Genomic DNA, 27,147 nt, shown 5'->3' on the forward strand with positions numbered 1-27,147 from the left:
CTTAAACAAAGAGAGGGTGCTTCTTTCGATGTGAAGATACAGACACTGTTTATCTAATGGTTGGAAAGTTTACAAGAAAACAGCAAACTTCGTGCTGTGGTTGTTGAACTGAAGTAGTACTTTACTAGAACCAGGTTTTTTCGGTAATTTTGCGGTTGTAACAACTATTTTCTTTACATACTGCTATAGAAAAGGGACTCTTTTTAACTTAATTGAAGACACTATCAAGAGTAAATATACTGGGGCTTTTAATAAAAACAGTATGAGGGGAACATTCAAAGCTAAATAATCAGAAGCAATTTGTGTTCATGAGCAGAATGATGTGTCTTTTTTTTTCCCTTGCAACGCTCTGTACTGGATCAGTTTTGAGACTGTGGCAAACTTTAAACCTATCTTAAAATAATGAACAGCAGTGAGGGTTGAAGATAGTTTGAAAAATACGCTGGAAAGAGAAAACATATGCCACAGAGTGTGGTGCAAAAGTCATATTTCATGCATGACTTTAGAGAATGTTAATAAGGATTAGAACCATACTTCAGCAGAATAACAATCAGTCAAAGAAGTGTAATTAATTTTTCTTTAGATCTCTGTTAGACAAAAATACAGGAGAGATAGCATTGTTGCCTATAGATTTCGCTCCAGCTAAGAAATATAGCCCTTAAATACACGTCGTAATTGTACACTATAACTGGAGTGTAGTACATGACTCATTTGCTTTATAGTTGTTGGTTTTATAATATTATGAATCCAAAAATATTTTAAACTTCAATTTTTTTGCTTTGGCCAATAAATATGATTAAGATAATACATCCAAAAACATATGTAAGCTGTGTATGTGGGACATATGGAAAGCAGATGTGTTCTTAATTTACATATGACCTAAAAAAATCAGCTGATTACCAGAGATGGTACTTTGTGAAGCTGTTTCGGACTCAGAAGCATTGTTGCTAGCTCAGCACCATTTTAAAGTAGGCAGTTTGCTCCGCTTGTGTCTGAAAACCCAAACTCAATGCTGCAGGAAGACGGTATCCCTGGAACTGCGATCATTTGGCTCCACACAGGACAGCCCAGAAATGGAAAACCAAGATCATTTGTTTCTAAACACAATTGTTCTTGAAAACTTCTCTTTAATATTTTAAGTGTATGTTCCAGCATATGCTTACAAAACTTCAGTCGTGCCCCTAAATAATGCTCTTTCAACCATAATGATAATAAAGGCCATGCTCAGTTTCCATTATAAGCCCAAGTCTGGATGCCAAAATCAAAAGGCAAAGCTGTACCCGTCTCCCTGGTGAGAAATCATGCCGAGGCGGGAGTCACTTTTTAGAAAATCACAAAGTCACTTTTTAGAAAATCACAACAGATCAGGGAAGCACTTTCTTAATTACAGCCTCTCATGACAGAGGTTCTCTGGGGACCGTGTTCTGGCGTTCATTTTTTAGCTATAACCGATAAGAAAACAATAACTTACCATCAGATACAAAAGGCAATGAAAAGCTTCGCTTACGAGGCTCTCTCGGTAGCGTATACAGCCAAGAAGGAAAGTTCCCGTGTCAGAACAACATCAGAAGAAGTCAAAGCTGGGCTGCAAAGTGAGGCACCAGAAATAAGGGGTCCCTAAATCTTTACAAAGCAAAACATTTTCTAGCCTTTTTCTGAGAAGAGGTGGTTCAAATCGCGGGGGGAGACCGCCAGAGGGACGAGATAGCTTTTCCAAAACATAGGCTAATTGAATGCACTACTGGTAAATAAAGACACATTTTTTCAGGCAGGCATTTGTCACAGTTAGGAAATTCTCACTCTTCTGCCAGGCTCCAGCTTGGCAGCGTCCACAGGAGTCGCTCCAGCCAGAGTCCCCCTCCCAGAGGCGCCAAGATGCAAACGCGGCGCTCGCGGCGTTCCGCAGCCGGCACCGGAGCCGCGGTGAGGGGCTGGGCAGGACTGGGTGCTCTGGTCTCGCACGGAGGGCCGCAGCAGGAGGCAGGTCCGGCCAACTCTGCTGCGGCCCCTTCTTCACCCCCTCCTGCAGCACACAGCGGACACGGGGAGCCATCCTCCTTCCAGCGAGGCAGATGCGGGAAGCTCTCGCACAGCCTCTGCACTCCCTCAAGCCAACAGACACTATTTTTTTTAAAGCAAACAATATTTTAAAATCCGTCTCCTCTCTCCTCCCTGCCGACATGTAATTTGGGATTTGCTAGTGCAGCCGTGGCTGGAGCGGACCTGGTGAAGTGAGCCCATGCCCAGCTGCACTGCTCACCCTGCTCCGGCAGCAGCGCGGCACCAGGACCGGGCTTTCCTCCATGACCTCGGGGAGCCCCCCTAGGCGAGGGTGCCCACTGCTGCTTCCAGCCATGGTGGGGACTGCCCGGCGAGGGCACGAGGTGCCTGCTCAGCCTGCGCCCCCCTCGGTGCCACAGGGCGGTCCCCTGGGTATCTTGCCGCTGGGCTTCCCGCTGGGGGCTGAGGCCATGGCCCCCAGGGGATGAGAGCCGGGAGCCGTCCTTGAGCCCCGCGCAGCCCTGGGCGCTGGGGACCAGAGCTCTGCACTGGGGCCCGGGCATGGGCAGGGTCTGCCTCCAGCAGAGACCCCAGCACGCGCCCAAGCACAGCAGGACTGCTGTCTGCTGTTTCTTGTGTATTAAGCTTTAAACCAGACACAATTGGGGTTTTTTTCCCCAACTCAGGCTCCGCAGCGTACGCTGTTCTCCTGTTGCTCATATATATGCCATGTATGTAAGGCTGGCACACTTTTTCACAGCGGGGCTGAGGTGTAAAATTCATACGACCCTGGCCCAGCAGCTGTGATGCCAAGATGCTTCGCCCTGGCTGTAACAAGGGTCCAAATCCACGCATGGGGACTAGGTCCCACAGCTCCCATCTGCAGGGTTTGGTGCTGCCCCACGGTTTCTCTCCCCTCCTCCTGAGCGCAGGGATGCTGAGGCCAACAGGTAGGCACCCGGCAGAGAGAGCCGCTGTGGTGAGCAGGCAAGTGTCACAGGCGCTCGGCAGACCTCCTGCTGAATTAGGATCCTGAATGATTTCTCCTCCTTCTCCCCTCCGCCAGTATTTTTCTCTCCTTGTCCCAGAATATGTCCTCTTTCCAGGAAATTTCTGTTTATATCAGACAAGGCAATGGGACATGCAGTTATTGTTGGACTCTTGTCCAAAAACTGTTGCTCCTCTGGCTCTAGTCCTCTGCAGACAACCCTCCTCCACGGGTCGCTGCCAGGGCTCGCAGCACACACAGCCGCTCTGGGTACCCCCGCCACGACCAGCACACACGGGGCAGAGCTTGTAACAGGCTCCCCAGGGGGAAAATAATATCCCACCCTACTTTTCAGAGCTACCTAATACAATAAGCACAGAGATTCTTCCATGATAAATCCTAAAAACGCAATCCAGTGAGATGTGCCATCACTACACCAAGGAAAAGGAAAAAAGGCTGTAGAGAAGAACCCGGCCCATAGGCTGCTGGGGGCATTTTCTCGTCAGAGACCTCATGATCTGAAACATCTGCATTGTCTTACGCTGGTCATCAAGACCCACTGTCCCTCTGAACTCCAAATGTTTCCCTTCTCTGCTGTTCAATGCCTCCCTGGGTCACAGGCCCTCGCACACAAATCATTTCAGCCCTCGGAGGGGGCTGAGAGGAAGGCAGGGAGGCTCTGAAATTCAATCCCCAAAGGTTTTTTCTTTTTTTTTTTTTTTTGGTCCAAACAAAAGTTATTTTTCTTTCACTGAGAACGTTTAGCATCAAGTGCTGCTAACACAGAAACAGCACCCCGGACTCGCTGTGGGTGCATGGTTGTTTCCCCCGATTACTGGCCCTCCTGCTCAGAGGAGGGCAGGACGTGTCAGGAGGAGCTGAGGAGCTGTTGCGTGAAGCTGCCGGGCACGCCGCGAGGACCTCTGGAAGGCGCAGAACACGCTGCGTTGCTTACGTCCTTCTGCAGCAGGCCTGTTCGCCCCTCCTGCAGGACACCCCACGCGGGCACGACCGCTGCGGGAGCCACTGCCTCGTACGCACCAGCTGCAGCCGTGAAGGGCCCCGAAGTTTCGCAACGTTAAACCCAGGAGATTAATGGGATCCCAGATCACTTCTGAAGTCACCTTTTCTGAAATACACACAGCCTCATACCGCATCGCTTTGGTTTGCATTTAACGTTTCCGACGTGTTAAAATACTCCTGTTCTTGCATTTCAGTGAGGCTTTCATTGAGAAGCCTGATGTTTTGATGGCTGTTTACAGTTTTACTGAACCTCATCCCCAAGCACAACCTGACATCGCACTGTCTGCCATAATTCACCTACCAGTTAACTGACCTTAAAAGTTTACAGACGCTTTATAGGCTCCTACACCAGCCTCACCGATTAGCTGGATATTTAAAGCTGTTTTCAGCTCACGACATTCAGTCCTGTCCTGGCTGCAGAGGCTGCTGCCAAACTGGTACCTGGTAACTGATCCTGAGATTCATGCGCAGCTGAGTGTTTAACGCAAACACGCTCTGCTAAAGGAAAGCTGCTACCTTGCAGATTCCTTCCCTTGCTGTTGCTTTTTAAATAAGGCAGCGTGTATGTTCCCTTGCTTGCACTGTATGATGGCAGCCACTGGTGCTTGAGGTGGAAAAACAAATCCAGGTGAAGTGGCAGCGACCTGCTCTGCACGCCCCAGACATGAGTACTTTCCCATCCCGGCTCCTGGTGCAGCCCGGTCCTCAGAAGACATGGGAAGAAACGGTGTGTCCCAGGGATGAGCGCGCCCGGGACAGGCCCCAGCCTGCAGGAACCCTGGGCAGGTCGCTTTGCAAAGGACTTTGATATCTGCTGGAGGAAAGGTGCCACGAGAGATGCAAACACCTCCTGAGGATGAGATGTGCGCTCAAACTGGGGAGCACGAGGTCGCCAGGAGACTGGGCGGGGGGACGGGAAGGAGAAAGGGGAATTCCTGAAAGGTAATTTCTTAAAACATTTAATTAGCACTGACTTTTAACATCTAAAATTACTTTTAAAATGTGCATAGAGATGAAAAATACAGAGGAGCTGGACACGCCTTCTAAAACTAGGACTGGTGAGTAGTGCCGACTGAACCAGCTTGTGGCAGATTAGTTGAAGGAGGCTTTACGCAGTATCTCTACCAGTAGTGCCAGGCTGGATGAAAGGAAAAAAATCTTAAAACTTTCCCATTCCCTTGCTTTTGATTACAGCTTGAAAAAATACTTAACACGAGAAAAATATAATTAGTCCATCCCCCAGAATGCAGCATTCTCTTAAAATTTCCCAGACTTCTGTTTCAAAAATTACAGCAACCGGTATAAACTTCACAAATCCACCGAGGAGGCAACTCTTCAAATACCTGTGGTTTCCCACATTTTCCAAGGAAAACAAAAAGATTTATAGTTTCTCATGTTAAATCTGAGAGGCTAAACTTTGAGAGACATACTTGCCCACCTGCTGCATGTGTATTAGTTCTAGCTGAAGAGAAGTCAATAAAAATGGAGAAAGAAGAATTTGCAGAGCTGGTTAAAGTAATAAGATTTGTTTCAGAGCATCTGATCTTTAGACTAACAGACTTCCAAACAGTTGGACAAGTAAATAAAGCACCACAGGGAACCGCTAGTTGAAATAGGTTACCGCAGGGATACGCACAAAGGAATTCCTACAACTAAGAAAGGGCCGGAGCTATGAAACTTATAATACCAGCGACCGGGATGAATCGCTGACTTCTGCGACACTTGGGAGCGAATTCTGTAGGTACTCACGCTTTGAGGAGGACAGAAAACTCTGTTCTGAGCTTCGGGAAGTATTACACCCAATCACAACTACCACTGAGCAACAAGAACGTTTTGCACTTCGTGTTGATCCTGTGCTTCTGAAAAGATAGGGCTTTTTTGGTTCTTTTTCTGGATGGAAGTTTTGAAGACGCTTAGTGATACGTTTCGCTACAGGGCCTTACCCACACGACGCAAAAGGAAGCACTTCATTTAAAGGCCTTGCTTTCTTTAGAGAAATAAAATGAAGATCCAAACAAAAGAAAGGTAGCCTGTGAATCCTCCTACCATCCCCCTGGGATTCAGCACCACGTACGCAGCTTCCCCCGGCCGGCGGCAGGACCGCCGCGCCCGCCGCGCAGGGCAGCGCAAGGCACCGTCAGTGGAGCCCGTGCAACAGCCCCAGCTCGCAGGAGCCGGGAGCGGGGCTGTGTAATGCAGCAGGCAGCAGCTCTGCTCTGACAGGGCAAAGCGCAGACAGCGAACAAAGCGGGAGATGTCCCATGTCCACCCAGCGACGAGGGGGTGGAGGTGACACTGTTGTAAGGTGCCATCTGATCAGGACTTCTTTTCTGTGCTTGACATGAATAAGGGGATTAGGATGGCAAGTTTCCGTGAGCTCACTCTATCGGACAAAAGGCCCTGAGGTTTAGTGTCACACTGCCTGATAAAAGTACAGGAGGCTGTCAATCAAGGGCTCCTAGGTACTTGTGTCGGTGACATAATCTTATTAGAAGATAAACCAGTGAAATCCTTTTCATGATGAAAAGTTACATTTAATTGCTCCTTTGCTTTCTTCTCTTTCTTTTGTTCATTTGTCCATTTAACTTTGTTAATGTTAGCTATTACAAGAATATAACGGCATGAAGATGCGAGCCATCTACCCGGCAGCCGTGCTCATAATACATGAATGGCTACAGATCCTGAAGGATGGCAGCGGCTGTGCAGAAACAGCATCAGTTGAGATCTTTTAAACAGAGGGTCAAAAGAGTTACTGAATTAATTAGCAGGAGTGCTCATGTGCAAGGATAAAGTTAAATGTTATGTCAGTTGCTTTAATACTGAAGTACGCTGACAAAGAGGCTAAAAAATGCCAAAGCTCAGTCTCTCTGCAACAAACAAAGGGAGACTTTTAATATCCTCTTACAGGAGCAAATCCATATTGGCCTTAGTAATGTGACTGTTTTGGCCAATTTCAGGTTGTTTCTTTTTGGTTTCACAAACAGGCAGCTGATGCTGACAGCATGAATCACCGCACACCGCCGGCAAAGGATGAGGAGAAACTTCCCCGGAGCCCGGAGGGGCGAGTCGGGAGCGTCAGCGTCTGCATCCCCTTCCGCGGCGCCCGGGACCTGCGCGCTACGCGTGGGCTCGGCCCGGAGCAGGTCAGGACCCAGCCCGTGTCACGCAGGCCGGGGCGGCCGGAGGGGCCGAGCGCGAGGCCTGAGAGGTCACACGTGAGGTCTGCGCAGTACTCTCATCTGGGGAGAGAGGGGAAGGACGGGACGCTGTGCGACCAGAAGACCCTGGTGCGGAGGAGGTGGCCCGCCGCCGCCGCCGCCGGGCGCCCTGCAGCCAGAGACCCGCGTGGCCGCGCGGCTGCGGCGCGAGCAGCCTACACGCATGCACCTGCCCCAGCCACACCGAGCGCGGCGCCCGGGCAAACGGGACTCGCACCTCACCCGCGGGCCCCCGACCTTCCCAAGACGCCCCAGCCACCACCCGGAGCCAACGGAGGCCGTCGTGCCGCCCGCCGTCGCGTTGCACGCGTTGCTGTACGGCGCGGGTGCTCCCTCGCACGTGCACGCCTGCGCCCCGCGCCGCCTGGCGTGCGCGTCTGCAGTCGGGCGCTCAGGAGCGACAAGGCCGGCAGCGGGAGGACGAGCTGCCCCCGCGGCCGTCGCCGCCGGGCGGTCACTCTCTCCGCACGCCCGGGCGGCCGCGGGCAGCTCTGCCCGCAGCCGGGGGCCGGGGGGGTCAGCGCCGCTGAGCGGCAGCGGCACGATTTGGTCTGGCTCGAACTACCCAGCAGTGCCAGAAGCAGCAGAATATCAGGAAGCCGTGCAAAGTTTTAAAGCTGTTTTCCAAATATTTTCAGTTTGGGAAGGAGAGCTTGGATGTGATCTCGCTTTAGCAGGACTGATCCAACAAAGACTAAACTGAAGGTCAAGAAGCGTGTCCTGCAAAACCCAAAATGGACACAAAGATTAGCCGAGCCTTTGCCAGCACAGACGAGGGGAGCTGCTCAGGTTACTGTGGCCCAGATTCCCCCAGAAAATGCCCCTGGGAAGTAAATGAGCACTAGCCGTGCCGTTTAGTTACCCTGAGGCCCCCAGTTCTTCACCTAGCTGTGCATGTAACCTTACCTTGTAAACAGCTACTGAAGAGACTGAGTAAAATCAACCACCTTATTAATGTGCAGGATCACAGCCCAAGCTAGAAGGTACGCTTCTCAAAATACATGTTTTTAGCGCATCATATAATTGCCACAATTAATAAACTACAGACGTTTTCTTAGCAAACGACTAGTGCCATTTAGCGCCACGAAGTCCCACTAAAATAAGTTTTACACGAAGTACCGGAATGTGCACACTATCCAAACAATTTAGCTCCAGAAATGTGAAATGTTTAAAGAAAAAAAAGAATTCCATTCATTTTACACATACTGTTCCTAATTTTATCCAAGTGCCTGCCTGACTGAGAACTAGCACTTTAAGCTGAAATGCTTTCAGAAATTAAATGTGTAATTCTCTCCCATAACTCAGATGATCTTAAAGAAAATAAGTCCTCTAGAGTTCTTCAAGAAAACCACGTTTTCATTGAAGGACTAACAAAAAAAATTCTGACAAATGTCTTAATACTTTGCTTTTTTAGTAGAAGTACAGATGAAAAATCATAAGAGAGAAGGATCAGAGGGGTTGGTGGCAGAACAAAAGCAGCTGAAAAATGTGATTTAACATTGGTTAAATCAGTGGTAGTTGGTGTTTTAGTGAAAAGACAATTGTTACATTACCGGGCTGCTGATCACATGTCACTGGCATTCCACAACCGCTTTGCCAGTGGAAATCTAACTCCAGCTTTTGGGAAGGCAATTTCAAAACAGTGCGACATATTATAAATTAATTACCCGACTTACTGTTTTCTCTCAAAACAACAGTTTCTACATTATGCACGTTTACAAAATCCTTTATTACATTTTCAAATATTTAATCACACGTATTTCATACCTGCCAGTTCTGGGTTGGACTCTAGAGACTCCAGTTACTAAACCAAGAAAGCCTGTCAAAAGTACTTGCGTACAAACTATCTGCTGCGCACCCAAATGTCTCGTACGTTTCTTCTGAGATCAGCGTGAGCCGCGGAGCAAGATCCGCCGCCCGCTCAGCGCGCCCAGGTGGCTGTGCCGGCCGCCTCCGCTGGGAACGTCCCACGGCACAGGCTGATGGAACCGAACTCCTACAAGCGACTGAGCAGAAGCCTTCAAAGCAGCGACGAGGAAAGAACAATGGGTGAGCTAAGGGCAGGAATTTATTTTTACTGATCGAACTTAAGCAAATCCAAGAAGCCATTAGGAAGTGCTGTCAACTAAAGCTTGAAATCTAAGAAAGTAGCCATTCAAAGCACAGTAGGCCCTTATAAACAGTTAATCCACGCAGCTGCAGTAGTTAAAGCAAACACGCTACCCTTCACTGCGCCATCAATTACACCTTCCCAGAAAAAATTACACAAACTTCGTAGGATTTTTCAGAGAGAAGATGGATTCTTATGGAGACTTGAGGTCAAGACTGGGCTGTTTAAAGTATATTATTAACAAATAAACATTTATTGCAAAAAAAACCCTATAGGCCTTTGGGGAGGAAAATTGTGTTATTTCTGGCATCAAATGACACAAGCCATTTATGACATGAATGGCTATCACCAACAGACTGATGAAATGGCAAATGTCTCCCACTTAACTTCCCCTGGCTTCCTGAATAAACTTTTTCAAACACTTTTTTCCTTCTGAAACGGCAATAAACTCCATGTAATTTTGGTTTTCTCTCCGTTCTAGCTATTTCAAGATCCGTAGCTGGAAAGGGTTGAAGGTACTTCCAGATGGAAGCTGAAGACTCCCCAAAGACTGGTAAGGCGATGAAAATCACATTGTTAGGATCCGGGGCTATGTACTGCCCTTGTTTGTATGTATTCTTGCTTGAGTGACAACTCGCAATTGGCTTTCAGATGGCTGGGTGAAAATGCTGAGGTTTAATTGTGGCGTCCAACAAATTGAATGTTATAGCTCTTGTCATTGAATGTATCCGCTACGCTCTCAGACAAAACCCTGCCAAAATATGAGCTGAATTTTTAAGTAAGAAAAAAGCCACAAATGGAACAGGCTTCAATTATGCTAGACAACCAATATTCATAGGACATGTATGAAATGAAGACAGCTTGCTTGCCTTGGGCTTGTTTTCCAACCTTTCTGTAAGGCATAGATCAGCACAGCACACCCCGCTCCGCTCAGTCCCATCGCCCCAGGCCAGCCGTGGAGCGCAGTCGCTCCCGGGGCCGTGGACCACCCTGCTCTGGCGTCTGCCGTGGGGGATGCTGCGGGCGGGCGGGCGGCTGCGGGGAGCGGGCACTGCCGGAGTGCCGGCACTGCTTCGCTGCGTCCTCCCATCTCCGCGGGGATCGGCGGCTGGATGGGGAGGATGCCACACTGGGCAAGGCTGCTCTCCCTGTAATTGCCCTGGAATCTCTGGGGATTCTCCCACATAAAATTAATGCAGGCGCCATCAAGGCTAATTTATTCCACACCCACAAAACCATGCTGGGGAACTGGCCCAGGCATGGGTAGCGAGGCCGAGGCAGCACGACTCTAAGGACGAAGCTAGCAGGAGCTACACACCCCCAGAGCACCGCCTGCTCCCTCCGGCGCGGGACGCCCAGCCAGGAGCTCAGGGACCCCGCAAAGGCCACGCGTGCCCCCGCACCCCCCGGCGCAGGACATGATGAAAAGCTGCCGCTGAAATGCCAACTCTGCCCGCTCCATGCAGGGCTGTGACAGCCAGGAGCAACCAGGGTGCAGGGGCTGCAGTGGGGGATCCCCCCAGCAGCGGGATTCTGCCTGTTCCTCCATTAACGAAGTAGCTGTCGGTTGTAACGCCTTCTACTCCCATCAGCTGAATCACTTTTTTGTTGCAGCTCCAACCACCAAGCCTGGCAGGTTCAAACCAACGATACCAAGTAGAGATAGTATCACTGCAACATTTCGCATGCCATTTATTCCCTCAAATAGTTTTACTCCATTTGTACTTTTGCAACATTTCATATATTGCTGTTAACAGTAACCTGGTTTTTGTACAAGTTCTCCCATTGCCGCATCCCATCTGTAACAAACCAGAGCGTTGCTTTTCTTTTTACACACACACACACCCCAAAGGCACGCAGGACACCAGTATCTGCTGCGAGCATCGGTGCTCGTGCAAATGCCGCAATGAGCACAAACAGCGCGCGGCTACAGCACTGTCGCTGTCACCCATTCGCGGCTCGCACAGGGAAGATGTGCGGACAGCTTCCTTGCAGCTTGGGACGACGTTGGTGAATGAAGTAATGAAGTAAATAATTTGTCGTGTGTGTGTGTAAGTAAATAGAAGTGAGAAAGTATCCAGCTACTGCAAAGCTTCAGCATGTTTGGCCGACAAGAAAGGGAATCATTAGAAGAGCAGCATCACCCCCGGGGGCAAAGCGATGCCCAGAACACGGGAGCTTTTCTTCCCCAGACCTCAGGGAGAATCAGGCTATGAAACCCAGGCTGGTGCTGCCGGTACTGCCTCCCCCAGCCCTGGGCGGGCAGAAGCACCAGCCCTGCAGCAAGGCTTCCCAGCCAGCTCTCGGCACCGGTGGGCCACAGCTGGGCTCCTCCAATGGCAGGGCAGACCCTCGCCAAGCCGGAGCCTGCGGGCACGTGGCAGCATCTGCCTGACGGCGGGCAGCACGACGCGAGCCTCCAGCAGACGCACACGCCTGCCCGCAGCGAGAGCAGAGCGGGTGCTGCCACCCGTGCTCCCACCCTCTCCTTTCCGCAGCAGAGAGCTGGAAAAGGGCGCTACGGCAGTGGAAGAGCCAAGAGCTGCCACCTCGCCGCCAGGGCCGGGACCCTGTCAGGCGGACGGGCTGCACCGGGTGTTGAACCTGAGCTCCACAGGCGCACGCAGCGTCACTCCAGTCCTCTCACCGCAGCGTGCTGGGGACGTCTGACAGCAGCTGCCCCTGAGCCCCGCCAGTGCGCGGCGGTATCGCGTTCCCCGCTGCCCGCCGCCACAGGGTCTGCGCCCTCACCCGCAGGGCGGACAGCAATCCTGGAGCCTCTGCACTTATCCCTTCTCAGGTGCAAACGCAAATCCTGCTGGCAGGATAGCCTGGGGGGGGCTTCCTCTGTACGGCTTCGGTCCCCCGAATTTCACTGAGCCTTCCTTCATCACCTCTGCCACTGCTACGAAGTAGAGATGCTGAGTCTGTGTGATTGTTTGCACGAAATAAAAAACAGACTGACACGTAGTAAAATTAATATCAATAGAACTGCTTCAGAAAATGTTTTCTCTTAATATTTCAAGAGAGCTGCACACAATATGCAAAACTCGATCACTAGGGCTTAGGGCAGACTGGCGCTGCGCTGACCTCTGCAGAGAGGTAGGTCTTGCTCACTGTCCCTTTCTTTCTCTCTCTTCCCTCTTCCCTTCTCACTCTGGACTGTAATTATTAATGATCAGAAGGTGACTGGGAAGCGCTCAAAATACAATATTTGCATTTCCCCAGTGCAGCCATAAGCCAAGTGGCTTGCAGAGGACCACAGAGCCACCAGCGGGGTGAGGAGCACATGCTTGGCTCTGTCAGCATGCTTAGTGAAGGGATTTCTAAAGCCTCACTGCTGGTACTAACATTCATAGGGGGCCCCACCACACTTTCCTCATCAACCCTAGTGTGAGTGGGAGCTGACCCACAGGGTTACGCTGCACATGTGAAACTTTCCTTGCCATCAGATGAAGCCCATGCCAAGATCCAACTGAGAAGACAGCTCAAAATGTTAAACTGCGACTTCTCTTTAGGGTGGGTTTTGCCTGTGAAGAGCCCCATCCCCAAAAACTTCCGTGAGTGGCTCCACTGAGTTCTCTCTAGACACTTGCTGTCAGGTAAGTAAACTGACCTTGCATGACACTGCAAGCCAGTGCATGCCAGGGCAATTGGCTTCTATGGCATTACTCATGGGAGCCCTGGGAGCGGGGATTTGCCGGCTCAGGCCCCCGACGGGGCCCACGAACTGGCAGCGTCAGCCCCTCCACGCAGGCAGCGCTCCCGGCGCTGGTGACTGCTGCAGGAGGAATGTGCTGCCAACCTCCGCGAGCACTCGCAGCCCGCTGCACGCATCAGTAATCTGAAGATTGCTCTCTAAAATTATAACAGTTAGGTACTGACTCAAGCCTGCATGTACATACAAACCTTCATGGAGTGGATACTCGGTCTGCAAACCACGCTTACTAATGGCGGGGGGGGATGAGGAGGGAGGATCAGCCCTTCCTCTCCTGGAAGTCAGAAACACAAACCTCTCGATGCGCAGGCAGACCCACCCGAACAGGTAAGCCGTGTGATCCCATCCCAGTCACGCAGGGAAGCCCAGCTGACCGGCCACACGCCAGCTCCCGCTCACCCACCGCAGCCGGGAAGAGCCCGGGGCTTTTGACCCGCGTGAGCTCACGAGCAGCGCCCGCAGAGCTCCAACGTCCTGAACGCGCCATTTGACTCACAGGGAGGATGGAGCAGGTAACCTAGATCCCCAGCTGCTGGAAGAGGTAACCAAGGTGGAAACGGGGCTGTGTGCCCGGCCAGCTCCAGCAGACCCTCGCTCCCCCCTGCTCACCACCTCCGGCAGCTCCCTGCAGCACCGGGTACCTCTCCCGTGGCCCCGACCATCTGAAAAGCTCACGGCGAGGCTGACGAGCTGGGCAGGCCAGCCTGCCCCCAGCCAAGACCTACCCCAGAACCGAGGACACAGCACCACCACGGTAAATAGCTGAAGAGCCGCTGCACTAGAGATGGCTTAGCACAGATCATCAACTACAAAGAAATGTCTGCAGAAGATCCTGAATATTTATGAATAGCGCTGGGGCCACCAGCCTGCCACGTACAGCTGGACCTTGTACCAAAGCTTCCCCCTAACCAAAGGTAGCTCATCTCTTCTGCGGTCATTTCAGTGTTTTGGTTTGCATTTTTTGTCTTAGTTTCGTGACTTACTACAGCGCTTTATTGTGATCTGCCAATAAATCTCTTTGCACAATACAGAATTAAATACTTACTTCACATGCATTATCAAAAGAAACCTCAGCAAGCACACCCGCATCCTCCCCGCCATAAAACTGGATTAAAGTTGTGACATAAGAGAGAAAATGGGAAACCAGAGAAGCTGCTTGAATGGCTCTATCAGGTGACAAAATGCTTGCTATAGGCAAGCTGATTATGTCAAAGGATAGGATCCCACCGGCTGAGAACGACTGTTCTGTGGAGTGGATGTTAATGAGAACTGTAACCTTTCCCACTGATGAGTTTTGGCAGGTATCGTGCTGCAGCCCAAGGGCCCCGTCCCGCGGAGCTCCCAGTGACCCCAGCTCCAGCTGCGGCAGGCAGCGGCGCCCAGCGCTCGGCCGAGCCCCAGCTCCGGGGAGCAAACGCCATCCCCAGTCACACCGTCCACGTCCACGGTCTGGAACAAACGTCCTTTCGCACTGACACGCGAGGAATGCGCCAGTGCTCAGTTTGGGAGGAGAAACTACTGTAAGAAGCAACGATGTTTCTGTCAGTCAGAACGACAAGTAACCACTGGCTGTAATCAGAAATGCTGTAATACAATATTAAAAATTTCTTCTGCAAATTCAAATTTGCTTGCTTCCTATCACAATAATAACCTATAATAAAAGTAATAACTGCAAAAAATATTGCTGGTGTAGACTACCGTTCTTTTTTAGGTTTGTTTTTTGTAATCAGTGAATGGTGATGCAGGTTACATGAAGGAGCAAACGCATGAAAGTAAACTTCCTAACAGCTACCAGGAGGATTTGGGCCTCAGCATGTGCACATAAATTCCATTAGCTCTTACTGGGAGAGTGCACGTGCACTCTTGTACATTATAAATAAGACACTGATTGCAGTAAAATCAGGAGCCAAATTCTATCCTTTGATGAGCGAGGGTGGCTCTCACTGAAGTCAATGGGAATTGCATGTTCACAAGTTCATGTCAACATTTGCAAAGGAAAATTTTGTGCATATTAAAAAAAAAAAATATTGCGTTTTGGAAGCCAAGCAAATGACCTCCACGACAAGTGTTCCCTGTAGATGTATCGGCTTGTTACAGGAGCATCACAGCATAAACCCTTATAAAGTTCCCAAGAAATACGTCGTTCCTTGTTTATGTCGATATTAAGGGCATTTAATCCAATTGTGCCGTAGCAGTTCTGCTGTACCTACAAAGAAGATCGCTGTAAAATTCCAAAACCAACAAAATAACAAACTGGAATTAATCATATTAATGATTCCTTTACGGTAACACAACCTCGCAACTGTCTACTTGTTCAGTTGCCCACGGGCAAATAGTTTTTGAACGGTGAGTAAAATGCCCCGGCTCTGTATGAGCATCGCGATGAGAAGCTCGCAGGTGGGTTTAGCGGGGCTGCCAGGTTTCCATCGCGGCCGCAAAAGCTGGTGTAGCAGATCCCGGGTCCCTCTGGTAATACTGATCTGAACGTTTTACCTTCTCAAGACAGCGGATGCTTAATGTTGCATGCAAGATTCTTCATTTTAAGGGTTTTCCTTCTATATAATCTGCAGCATAATATGCTGCACATGGTGCTTCCCACTTATAAGGTATATTTAGCGTCCAATAAGGGGCAACAGCAACACACGCATTCTGTGTATGTGTTGGTCATATAAAAGGAGAAAATATTTGTTACCAGTGATTTGTTTGGTAACAACCAGAGCCTATTTTGCAAAATGGCTGTTCTGAGAAGAGCCTGCCCAGGCCCGGGGAACAGAAGTCCCCGTCCTCTCCTCACACCCCTCTCACCGCAGTAACTCGCCCTCGCTGTTCGCGGCACCCGCTGAGCGCGGCTCTGCTCCGGGGGACTGCGTTAGTCACAGCGACTGGACAAGTTTGCCAAGGTATGTTCAAAGCAACTGCAGACATACCAAAAAGTAAAACAAGAGTAAGACACTATTTCATCTGAGGAATATCAGTCTAGCTGAAGCAAGTCCAGGAACGTAAAGTAAGGTCAGCATTAAAAAAAAAAACAAAAAAAAAGAAAAAAAGAGTCAAACTTCTGCTTCAATGTTATGTTGAATTTAAAGAGACATCTAGAAACAGTGAATAATTTGCCTGAGCAAGGCATGCAAGATTTAGATCTATGTTAGCATGCACGTTACAAACACCACAGAGCATTACCTTTAAAACTAAAGGTCAGCTCATTTTACCTTACAAGTATTGTCATTTTTTTCTCTCTGACGGTCTCTATTCTTAAACTCAGAACTCTAGCTTTACTTTCAACAATTATTTTCAATTATATATTAAATTGTTCACTTTTGGTTTTTTACCTAGTTACTAATGGAGAAAAGTGGTGTCTCCTTCCCTAACTGTACCAGTGCTGTTAAAGCTCCCACTGCTGCAGAATAACCTTATCTCCCTGTTGCATTTTTAAAAATTTCTTAACTCAGAAAACACCTCTGCTTCCTAAAAAAAAAAAAATTCTAATGCTTTTTTATCAAACAAAAATCAGTTTTAATTCATAGCTTTAGATGTAGCACAGCAGAGTTACACAGCCTGCAAGGTGTATATTCGATAATCATTCCCTGCCCACTTGATATATTTATTCCAATTCACTTAAAGGAAATTTCTGCTCGTAACTGCACCCATCTAGACCCGAAGTAACTCCTCTAATTTCATTATTTGGCTGCTAGAGACTCAGCTGTCAAGGTTCACGTCACATTGTTACTTATAACTAACCTTATTCTTTGTTTCAGAACAAATGTGGAGTTTTTATATTTTGTAACGAACAAGAAGCTGTCATTTCATTATGAGTCAATCTTTGCCTCGTGAGTAATGCAATCATTGCCAAATCATGCCAAAAAACCCTTTCTGCCACACTAAACCATCCAAGAGCTATACCCGGTTTGTTTACCTTTACTGGAGGTTACTGGACCATTCACTTCGCAGTTTTATTTGTTTACTTGCTTGTTTTCTTACCTCACTTAAGCAGTGACATGACATATCACGCGGGCAAAAAACTGTAGGCAAAGAGAAGCATTTATGCCTGGTTTTTTCTGCAAGTACGTCGCTTGACCTAGCACACCCTCCACAGAGGATACTGTAACGGTCATTTTCCACCTCGCAGGGGCTTAAAATCCACAGCCTTTTTGTGAATCTGCATTTTATGCAACTCCTAACATGGTCCAAGCCAGCCCAAGCAGTAGAAAATCCCTCTCTGATATTATCACGAAATATTACTGTTGTATTTACACACCACATTCTTCCAGAACCGCCACAAGAACCGACCGGCGCGAGGAGAGGTGTGCAAGCCAGGCAGACGTAAAACGCACTTGCCTGCTCTTAGCCTAGCCATGATAAGAAACATGACGTGTTTTGCTAACCCCTCTCTTTCCCCCCAGATCACCCCACCGAGCACGTCCGCAGGCGCCCGCGTGCGGGGCGGGGGGCGCCCGCGCGTGTCTCTGCGCCCACGCCCGCACCCCCCTCGCTCCCCGGCGCGGGGCAGCCGCGCGGTGGCTTCCAGCCTGCGTTTCCGCACGTCCAGGGAGGCCCCGTCCGCTTCTCTCGTGCGCGGAAACCTCCCACTGACTTGCACACCGAGCACGTAGGGAGCTCCAGCTCTCCTCCAATAATTGCCTGGATCTGCTGCACTCTTCGTTCCAGGAGAAGGAGATATGAAATCAAATGAAATCACTTCCCATTACAGCAAGAAGTAGCGGATTTAGTACAAATTTAAATTTTGTCTGGAATGAAAAATAAAAATTACAGCTGTGTTATGAAAAGCTTACTCCTTTTCCTCCTGAATATTTCTTCCCAACTATCTGACTGAATTAAGCAGCCTCTAGTTATTACTAAACATGCGCCCACCCTTCAAGCTCACCAGAGTAGTAAGCATTTTAAGATGTAGCACGCTTTACAGGCTGCCCCACAACGGAGGCAAGCCGGAGGGGCATGCATTTACAACTGAAATAAGGACAGACATTATAATCCAGCTATTTTATCACGACAGACGATTGATAGTTGAAAAGGTGTGATGCATGCCTTCGAACCGATTCAGTAGTTTAGGCCAAAAAATAATAGCCATGATTTCTAAACAGAATCCAAAATGTTCCCATTTGTTGCATATTTCAGTGAAGAAACTTTTGCAGTGTATTTCATATTTATTGGTTATTTTTTTCTCAGGTCAGTAGTTAAGCATTATAAATTATCCTCTTATTAATCTAATTGCATATCGCCTACGTTGCAGAAAGATCCTCCCTATCATTCTGTACCATGGATTGGTGCAAATTACGTATTACCATTGCAATTATTTTGTCCAATAAGGTTACCGTGATTGCAGCAGAAAACCATAAATGTCTCCCCAAATTCTCAAAACACGTTCCGTTCCAGATCCCCGCGAGCATTTACTCCGCCTGACTCCTGACGAGCTCAGGGCTCGTGGCTGGCCCCGCCGGCCGGTGCCGTTCCAGCGCCGGTGCCATTATCTGCCCCGCAGCCTCCCCACGCGCTGCAGGGATGAATTCCTGCTGACACAGGGGGGACCTGCGGGGGCTCTGCCCGATCGCGGCTACTCTGCTGACGTCATCGGCAGAAATAACAGCTACATTTCCTCAACGGTCCCGCTTTTGGAATGGTTTCGAGGCGCTGCGAAAGCCTGATCGTACAGAGAATTTTTAATCGGGCTGATGTGTCTGATAGCGCAGGGCCGGCCGGATTTTCAGCAAAAATGCCAGAGTATTTCAGCGACTTTTAAAAGCATTTTTAGTGGATGACATAACTTTAATTATTGCTCCATGTCCCGGGCATGTGCTTAGGCTACTCCTCGTCTCTAAGTTTGAGTCAGTTTTTATGCTGTTTCCTAATGACACAGGCACACGGACCAGCGCCAGTCTGACACGAGAGGCAACCGACACGGAGGGGGACACCACTGCCCTACGCAATTCTGCCGAGTTCAGATGACGAACGGTCGCTCTGACGAGCGTAACGACACGGCTGGTGCTCCTCGGTTAAAAAAAAAAAAAAAAAAGGTAGAACTGAGAAGAAATAAAACCTTCCTGTTAGCAAATAGTTATTACCCATTCTGCGTGTAGCAGAATCTGGGAGCTCAAGTCACCTCTTGTACCACGGATCCTGCCTACATTCCACAGCCTGCGCTCACGACAGACAGAGGCTCACGCTCTCTGGAAGGAAAACAACATTCACAAAAATAAGAGACATTCACTAATAGGAAGCTTTTGTCTTATTTCAAATATAAAACGCAACCGAACTGGGAAACATCAGCCTCGGTGTTACACTCATGTGAAAAAATTCCCAGAATCTGGAGAGGGTAACATTTCCCTGCAGCAACGAGCCTTCGCAGCGTTTTCTTTCCTTCCTGCGAGGTACACGCTGCTCCGAGCTGATTGTACATAAAAAATAAGCCCAGTCGCTGACAAGAAAGGACTCAGAGATGAAGAACAGTATAGAGACATACCAGAAATATACAGTAAGTCTTTTTTAATAGCATCCAATAGTGATGCTAAAACAATGCCTGCCATGTCTTGAAGAATCTAACAAAAATCTAAATATTTCTCTTTCCCAGCCCAAGCAAAACTTTGAATGCATTAATGAAAAATTGTGAAATAGCAACTGTGATTGTTGGCTATCCTATCCCTTGCACAAATGGCCTCTTTTACAGCCCTTATTTCCAAAGCTAGAACAGGAATATGGATCTTTCTAGAAATCATATGCATTTCTTACATATGAAATATGTAACCTGAAACGGTTATTTTCCATAGCATATCTATTTTTAATATCAGCAATAACTAGGGCAAATTATTACGTAACGCTGAGCCGCGAGATAAAAACAAACCAGAAAAGCACAATCACAAAAAAATTAAAATATACAAATGGGAAAGAAATGTAATATTTGTAAGTATTAATGTTTTATAGCAGGAAGCACTGTTATGAGTGGTACAATAAATAAATTCATTTAAGCAATGAACCGGAATATAACTACCGCAAACCCCCTGTTTTTGAAAAATACTCATTCTGAAGGTTTCAGTTTGCCAGAAAGAGAACTTCTTTTAAAGAAAAAAAAAGTGTGTAAATATAAGGTTCCAAATGTGCAACAATCCTGCAATTTGGCACAGCTCTCATTAAAATCAAAGAGATTCTGTCTGACTTGGGCTTGCAAGAGGCAGCCTCCCTGGTGCCATTGTACTGCTCTGGGTTTTTTTCCCCCCTTAAAAGCCTTGTGATCAAATGTACCTGTGACCCTTAAAAATCACAGATTTTAGCAAAATAAGTACTTTGCATTAAATCAAAAGATCAGGATGTACTCGTGCAAAAGAATTTGTTGACTCCCTTGTATAGAAAGGTTCTAAAATACATGCATAGCTTGTCCCACTGGTCCCACGGATGCACCGATGATATTTTTATGATAAATTACACTTATCAGGCACCTATGACTACTTCAAACTGTGCTTGGGCCACTCTAATCCATCTCCCCCAGGATTTATTCTAACATTCCAAGCACAGGGGTAGCTTCAAACAGCCAACATTTTTATTTAAAAAAAAAAAAGAAAAAAGAAAAAAGAAAAATGTTTTCACCCTTCCCCCTAACGTGAAATGCCCCCATCCAAGGATGGGCAGTAATCATTCCTGACCCAGTGAAAGGTTTAAGGTCTGATATCTGACCCATCAGAAGCTTGCTTTCATTAGAAAGACGAGACACCAGTTTTCCAAAGATATACACACAGCACTTGATTATAGTCCTGGGAGTTCTGGAGAAATCTGACCTTTAAATTACATTACTATGTACAGAAAAATCTATTTAAAACAAATTTCAGTAACTAAGATATTTAAGTAATCTTTATTCTCCCTGTTGTGGTTTTTTTTTCCCAGAGATCTGTAAATAGGACTCAGGATAACAAAAAGCCTCTGATTTTACTGATGCCAGTCTTCCTCTGTGCCGATACCGCTCCATCTCGCTCCTCCGAAGCGCGCTCACGTAGCGTACAGGCATTTCACATCCCGGTACGTTACAGCGCAGATGACGGCTGTAGCAGCACGCGGGAGATGACTCGCACGACTTGCTCGTGGCTTCACTCCTCCCTCCACGCTCCTACTGATAATACTGATCATCTGCATTGCACAGCCCATGAGCACTGCCTGCATGTATGAACAGCTATTTTTATCCTTCAGCTATCATAAAAGAATATTTCTCCAAGTCTAAAAGGCAGCAGACAGGGAGAGCACACAAACACCGTCAGCGTAGTTTCACATGTTTGCTCTTTCGGGCTAATAAAATTTCAGAGAAAACAAATTTTGATTTGCCGTGTCTCCCCTCCCTTCTCCACGAGCTGCTGCTGCTGTCAGTCCTTGGGGGCACACACAGCAGGTTACCATGTCATGTCACACTAGGTGCTGGGATTCAACAAAGGCTAACATGTTGATATCTTTTTATTGCTCGTCAGCCTGGTTACCCCATTTCCCCCCTATACAATTGGACACCTTTGATAATACGGAAAGTTCTGAAGCGGTGACATTTCTGTTTCCAGTCAGAAAAGTATTTTTGTTTTCACAAAGCGATAGCCTACAATCTCGCCTTTTAAGTCGCGAAGCACGAACCTTTATTTTACACAAACTAAAGATGAGACTCGGAGGGTACATTTGTGTTAACCGAGATAAATATTTACACTGCCAGATAATGCTTTTTCCTCGGGCAGCCTAAAGACTATTCTGAATTCCTTCCTAATTAACAAAAGTATCCACGGCAGTGCTACCTGCAGAGGCAGGAGTTTCACCGACCTGCAACTACGGCTACCACGAGGCGTTTTATTTTGTGCAGAACTAAAAGGCAAAGTCCGCGGACGTGCTCCCCACACAGGGGTATGAGAAAATACAGATAATGCCGGAGCCCCGGCCCCTGCGAGGGCAGGATTGCGGCGGCCCAGCAGAGGCAAGCTCCGGGTTATTTTCACGTGAAGTGCCCCGGGCCTGCGGAAGGCTCCCTGGCAGCCCGCTGGTGAGGGCTGCGGTGTGAAATAACGCGTTTTGTTGTAATTCCTAAACAGGGGGACATTTATCTGGGCCATTTATACAAGAGTTATAACCCCAACAATATTTATACTCAGCATGTCATGTTAGCATTTACTACCAGTTTCCATGGAGATGGATTTTCATGCTGTAGCTATGAAATGCACATTGTTGCCACTAAGCCACTTCAGGCCTTTCTGGAAGCCTGCTGAATGCCTGACAAAAGTTGATGCAAACCAATAGTTGTTGTTCTTTGTTTGTTGCCAGACTTCTAGCAGAGCCATATTATGTCCTAGTGATTGAAGTGCCCATGTTCGCCCCCCTCCCGGCACAAAAAGGATCCTCAATTTCGGTGACAAGCATGAAGTGGGCTTCTGCAGGGGCGGACAACCCCGGCGCGGGCTGGGGCTCTGTCTCCGCGCAGGGACGCGGCGCGGCGGGGGGCCGCCTCCCGACAAAGCCTGACATTTGGGGATAAAGCCGAACTAAAATAAAGCGCGGGCGGGCAGCGCCCGGCCCGGGAGGGACGGAGCCAGCGCCGGGCTCCTCCCGCCGCGGCTCCGGTCCCCGCGGCTCCGCCGCGCCCGCCCGCGCACCCTCCGCGCCCGACGGCGGCTCGGCGGGGCGGCGGCGGCCCCGCGCTCGGGCCCGCGGCAGCGCACCGACGGCCCCGCCGAGCCCCCGCCGCCGGGCCGCCCCGCTCCGCCGGCGGGTCAGCGCCCGGGGCCGGCCGCGGGCCGCTCCCCGAGGCTCCCGGCGCGGCTGCGGGGCTGCGGGCGGCGGCGGCGGGCAGGGGCTTGCCGCGGGCAGAAGGGCCCCGCGGGGCGGCGACGGCCGCGGCGGGCCGGGCCGAGGCGAAACGGGCCGACCGGCCACCGCCCCCCTCCGACGGCGCCGCGGGATCCCGGTCGGCGGCGGGTGCGGGCGCTGCGGGGCCCGGTGGGGGGGGGGGGCAGCTCCCTGCCTGGGACGGGCGCCACGGCTCACGGTTCCTCCGGTCTCGCCCGCTGCCGCCCGGCACCGGGGTCCCCGTTCGCCGGGGCCGCCACCCGCGCAGCCGCCGGCCCCGGCGCGGTGTCACCCCGCTCCGCCGGGCTCGGGGCGGCGGCCCGCTCGGAAACACGCTCCGAGCCCGCAGCGCGCCGCCGGGCCGGGCCGGGCCGCCCCGCCCGGGCTTCCCCGCCGGCGGCGGCACCGCGCCGGGCCCCGCCGCGCCCCGCCGCGCTCTTACTGTTGGTAGTCCTGCTTGCAGTAGAGCTTTCGGTCCCGGAAGTAGCAGCTGGTGGTGAGGGCTTGCTGACACGCCGCGCACTGCAGGCACTCCTCATGCCAGGAGGACTCGTTCACCCGCATCAGAAACCGGTCCGAGATGGGCCGCTGGCAGCCCTCGCAGACGGCCTGGTGCTGGCAGTCCGACCCTGCGAACGGCACACAGCGGCGTGAAGAGCCTGTCCCGGCCCCGCTCCCCCGCCCCGAGCCCGGCCCCGCTCCCCCGGCCCCGCGGCACCGCAGCCCGGCCGACCCCGCCGCTCGGCGGCACCGAGCTGGACGGCCGCCGCCGAGCCCGCGCCCCGCAAACGTCGGTGGGAGAGATCGGCGCCCGCCGGCACCCGGGGCGAGGCGGCCGCAGCCCGCAGCAGCCCCGCCGGGCCCCGCCGCAGCCCGCAGCAGCCCCGCCGGGCCCCGAGCGCAGCGCGGGGGTCGCTTTTGGCGCAGCCGAGAAGCGAGCGGCAACTCACCCAGCAGCACTCCTAACGTGGCCGGACCCGAGCGCAGAGGGTGGTCTTCCATTTTAATACCGTCCAGCATCTTTGAGCAGTCCGACTGGCCCCGCGTAAAGCACCTTTCCAAGGACTCGGGACCTGTTGCGATGTCCATGGGGCGGGCGGCGGCGCTGCCCGGCGCTCCGGGCCGGCGGGGGAGAGGCGCTGCCGGGCGGCGGGGCCGGCTCAGCCCCGCGTCTGGCCGAGCTCGGGGACACTCTGCGGCCGGGAGGAGGGAGTCGCTTTTATTTTTATCTGGGAGACATGAGGAGCGTTTCCTGCCCGGGCTTCCAGAGACGGGGGGCAGAGGGAAGAGCCGCCGGCGCCGCTGCCCATGAGGGCAGCCCGCGCTACACGGGCGCGCACATGCCGCGCACACGGCGCAGGGCGGCCCGCGGTGTCACCTGCTCGCCGGTGCCCCACGCCCTCGGCGGAGGGCCCTCCCGGGGCCGGGCCGGGCGGAGCGGCGCGGCGGGGCCGGGCGGGGCGGCGGGGCTTCCCCGGCGCTCCGCAGCCCATGTGCCATGCGGCGTCCCGAGGAGCCGCGCCGTTTAGAGCAGGGGCCGCGGCGGAGGAACACACCCCCCGGCGCCTCACCCCTCCTCAAACTTGCTGACATTTGAACTCCATTGGTGCGCGCCGTATCGCTGCGCCGCGGTGATCCGTCTCCTCGACGTCAAATAGTGCCCTGGCCCCGCCGGGCCCCCGCGGCCCCCGAAGCGCGGCGGCGCCCGGGGCGCGGGGCGGGCGGGCTCCGCGCACCCAGGGGCGGCCGAGCGGCAGCGCGGGCGCGGGCAGCGCGGGCCCGGGGCGCGCCCCCGTGGGCCGGGGCCGGGGCTGGGGGCGGAGGGGAGAGCGAGCGAGCGCGGCCGCCGATGATCGCGGCGGAGCGGGGCCCCGGCCGCGCCGCTCCCCGGTCCCCGCTCCCGGTCCCCGCTCCCGGCTCCGCTCCGGCCCGACGGCGGCTCCTGGCTCCTGCCCTGCCCGGGGTAGGTAGCAGCGCGCGTCCCCCGCCCGGCGCGGGCAGGTGGCGGCGGCACCGTCCCTCGGGGGCTGCCGACGCCGGCGGGGACGCGGGTCCGTCCCGCGGGCGGCGGCGGCGCGGCCGGCCCCGGCGGGGACGCGGGACGGGGCGCGGGGATCGCACCGCCACCGCCCGCCCTTCGCTGCGGGGCGGCCCCGCACCGTCGCGGCGGGGCTGCCCGCGGGAGGGCCCGGCGGCGGAGACGGCCCCGGGGGAGCGGCCCCGAGGGATCGGCGGCGCCCCCCACCCGCCGAAGCCCGGGTCGAGCCGCGGCCCGAGGGCTGCGGGACCCTCCCGCGGCGGCGGCCCCGCTCCCTGACGGGGGCTCCCGGGAGCGCCGCAGGCTCCGGGCACGAGGCGCGCCGGGCTCGGCCGGGGGGCGCCGGGCTCGGCCGGGGGGCGCCGGGCGTGCGCCTGCACTCGCGGCGCGGGCAGAGGGAGCCGGGCCGGCCGCGCTGCGCGCTTGCGTTCCCTCTTCGGAAGCAAAGCAAACGAGAGGAGCGGTACTCGCCATCTCCCCGTGCTGGGGGCAGCGCGCCCCAAAGCCCGCGTCTCGGGCTTTCCTTTCGCTTTTGTTTTTTTGCCGATACCGTTAAGAAAATCTAAATCCGAGGAAATAAAAATCCGGAAAGGATTCCGTGCAGAGTTTCTTAATGTGACCCGTGATATGGTGTGACCCTGCCGAAGGAAGGGAGTTTGTTTTGTAACGCTCCCAAAATATTGATATTTAATAAGCAGGACAAGTGTTAACTTAAATTACTTAATGCTTCTTTTTCTGGGTCTTAAGTTAAAGCCTTATTTTTATGGAGTTTTCGTACAGCAACATCGCTGAAAGAAATTCGTCATTATGTTTTTAGTTAAATGTTTTGGAAAGGGTTTTCGGGAATAGAGCTTGTTTGGTTTTTGTTCTGGACAGTACAAATCTGAAAACCTTTGTAGCTAATGCTGAAAAAATAATATATGATTATTTAATCCTTAGATCAAGATAAAAGCTGCTTAGATTTCAGAGTTCAATCAGTAGAGAAAGAGCTTCTCGTTTACATTAATTTTTTATGTTCCCTTTCTATTTTCGCGTGACGATTCAGTGTTCTCCATCACGCAGGGCTTCCGTCAAATTATCTCCTACAATTGTGAGGAAAATTAGAGCCCCTCTTTCCGCGGTAGTTTTCGTAACTTCTCATTAAAAAAGAAAAGGGGAAGGAAAAAAAAAAGCCTCTCTGTGCGGCGGGACAGTTGAGCGCGGAGCGGGAACCCTCCCAAACGCGCACCCGCAGCAATAATTTCATCTTTGTTCGTGTGCTTTTACTCACAAATATCACACCAAAGATTTGTTTCTTCTTGCCTCGTGTGTGTACGAACACTGCACCGGGTAATTGTTATCCCTGCCTCTTACCCCGAGAACAATTCGATGAGGTGTTAGATTCGGTTTATGTAGTGCTTTTAACGAAAAACAAAATACAATTAAAACACCCACGCGCAAAACCATCGCAGAAATAAAACCAAACCAAGACTAACGCAACCCCACCTCCCCGTGGCTCGGTTCTAATTCTCTATTTATTTGCAAGGCAAATATTTTTGTTTTGAGGTGTTTTGTTTTAATTTTGAGACTCGAGCGAGAAGCGCAGCCAGTCACAATTCCGCCTTTCCTAAACAAGGCAGGGAAGAACGAGGCACCGGACTAAATCGCGGAGGGCTGAGCCCGCCTGATGAGCCGCCGCGGCCGGGCTGTGCTCGCCCAAAGCCCCCCGCGGCGGGCGGCACCGCTCGAAGGGACGGGGCGCCCCGGCCCCTTGCCCTGGCCCGCCTGTGCCGCCCGGTGCGCACCCACGCCCACGCGTGTGCCAGGCGATGCGGGGAGCGCCGCAATGCTCAGCCGAGGGTGCGCGGCGAGGCCCCCTCCTCCGTGGGTCTACACACGTGTGCGTGGCACAGCCGCCGCGCTCGGTGCCCGTGCGTGTACCCGCTCGGGACGGCGAGAGCTCGCGGGCTTCTCGACAGCGAGAGCAGAGGAGCTCCCCGTGGTCTGTGCGTGAGCCCACCGTCCCCGGGCGGGCTGCGTGGGTATGCGTGCATCCCGGCTGCCTGCATGCGTGTGCGTTCCCGGCTGCCTCCATGAGGGCTCCCCGCCGTGCACCGCCCGCTCTCCAGCCGCCGCGGGCGCGTCCCCGCAGGAGGTCGGGGGTGTTGCCCCGGGTGCCGTACCCGCACCCCGCGTGCGGGGTTTGCTGCGCTGGTGCGGGCCATGCGGCGCAGCCGCACAGTGCCCGCGGGTTCGCGGGGT

The 27,147-nt window shown here is 52.0% G+C and overlaps 1 protein-coding gene across 1 annotated transcript in view; it reads right to left on the bottom strand.

Moving 5' to 3' along the window:
* The window catches only part of LMX1B (LIM homeobox transcription factor 1 beta), a 110,894-nt gene extending 86,556 nt beyond the window's left edge, over positions 1-24,338 (bottom strand). The window contains exons 1-2 of the mRNA XM_064468818.1: positions 23,819-24,338; positions 23,311-23,497 (exon numbers count right to left, since the gene is read on the bottom strand). Of these exons, the coding sequence (XP_064324888.1) occupies positions 23,311-23,497; positions 23,819-23,957 (326 nt within the window). The 5' untranslated portion in view covers positions 23,958-24,338. The remainder of the gene's footprint in view (positions 1-23,310; positions 23,498-23,818) is intronic.
* Between the last annotated feature and the right edge of the window lie 2,809 nt (positions 24,339-27,147).

This window comes from Phalacrocorax carbo, chromosome 18, assembly GCF_963921805.1.
Source record: "Phalacrocorax carbo chromosome 18, bPhaCar2.1, whole genome shotgun sequence".
Classification (NCBI taxonomy): Eukaryota; Metazoa; Chordata; class Aves; order Suliformes; family Phalacrocoracidae; genus Phalacrocorax; species Phalacrocorax carbo.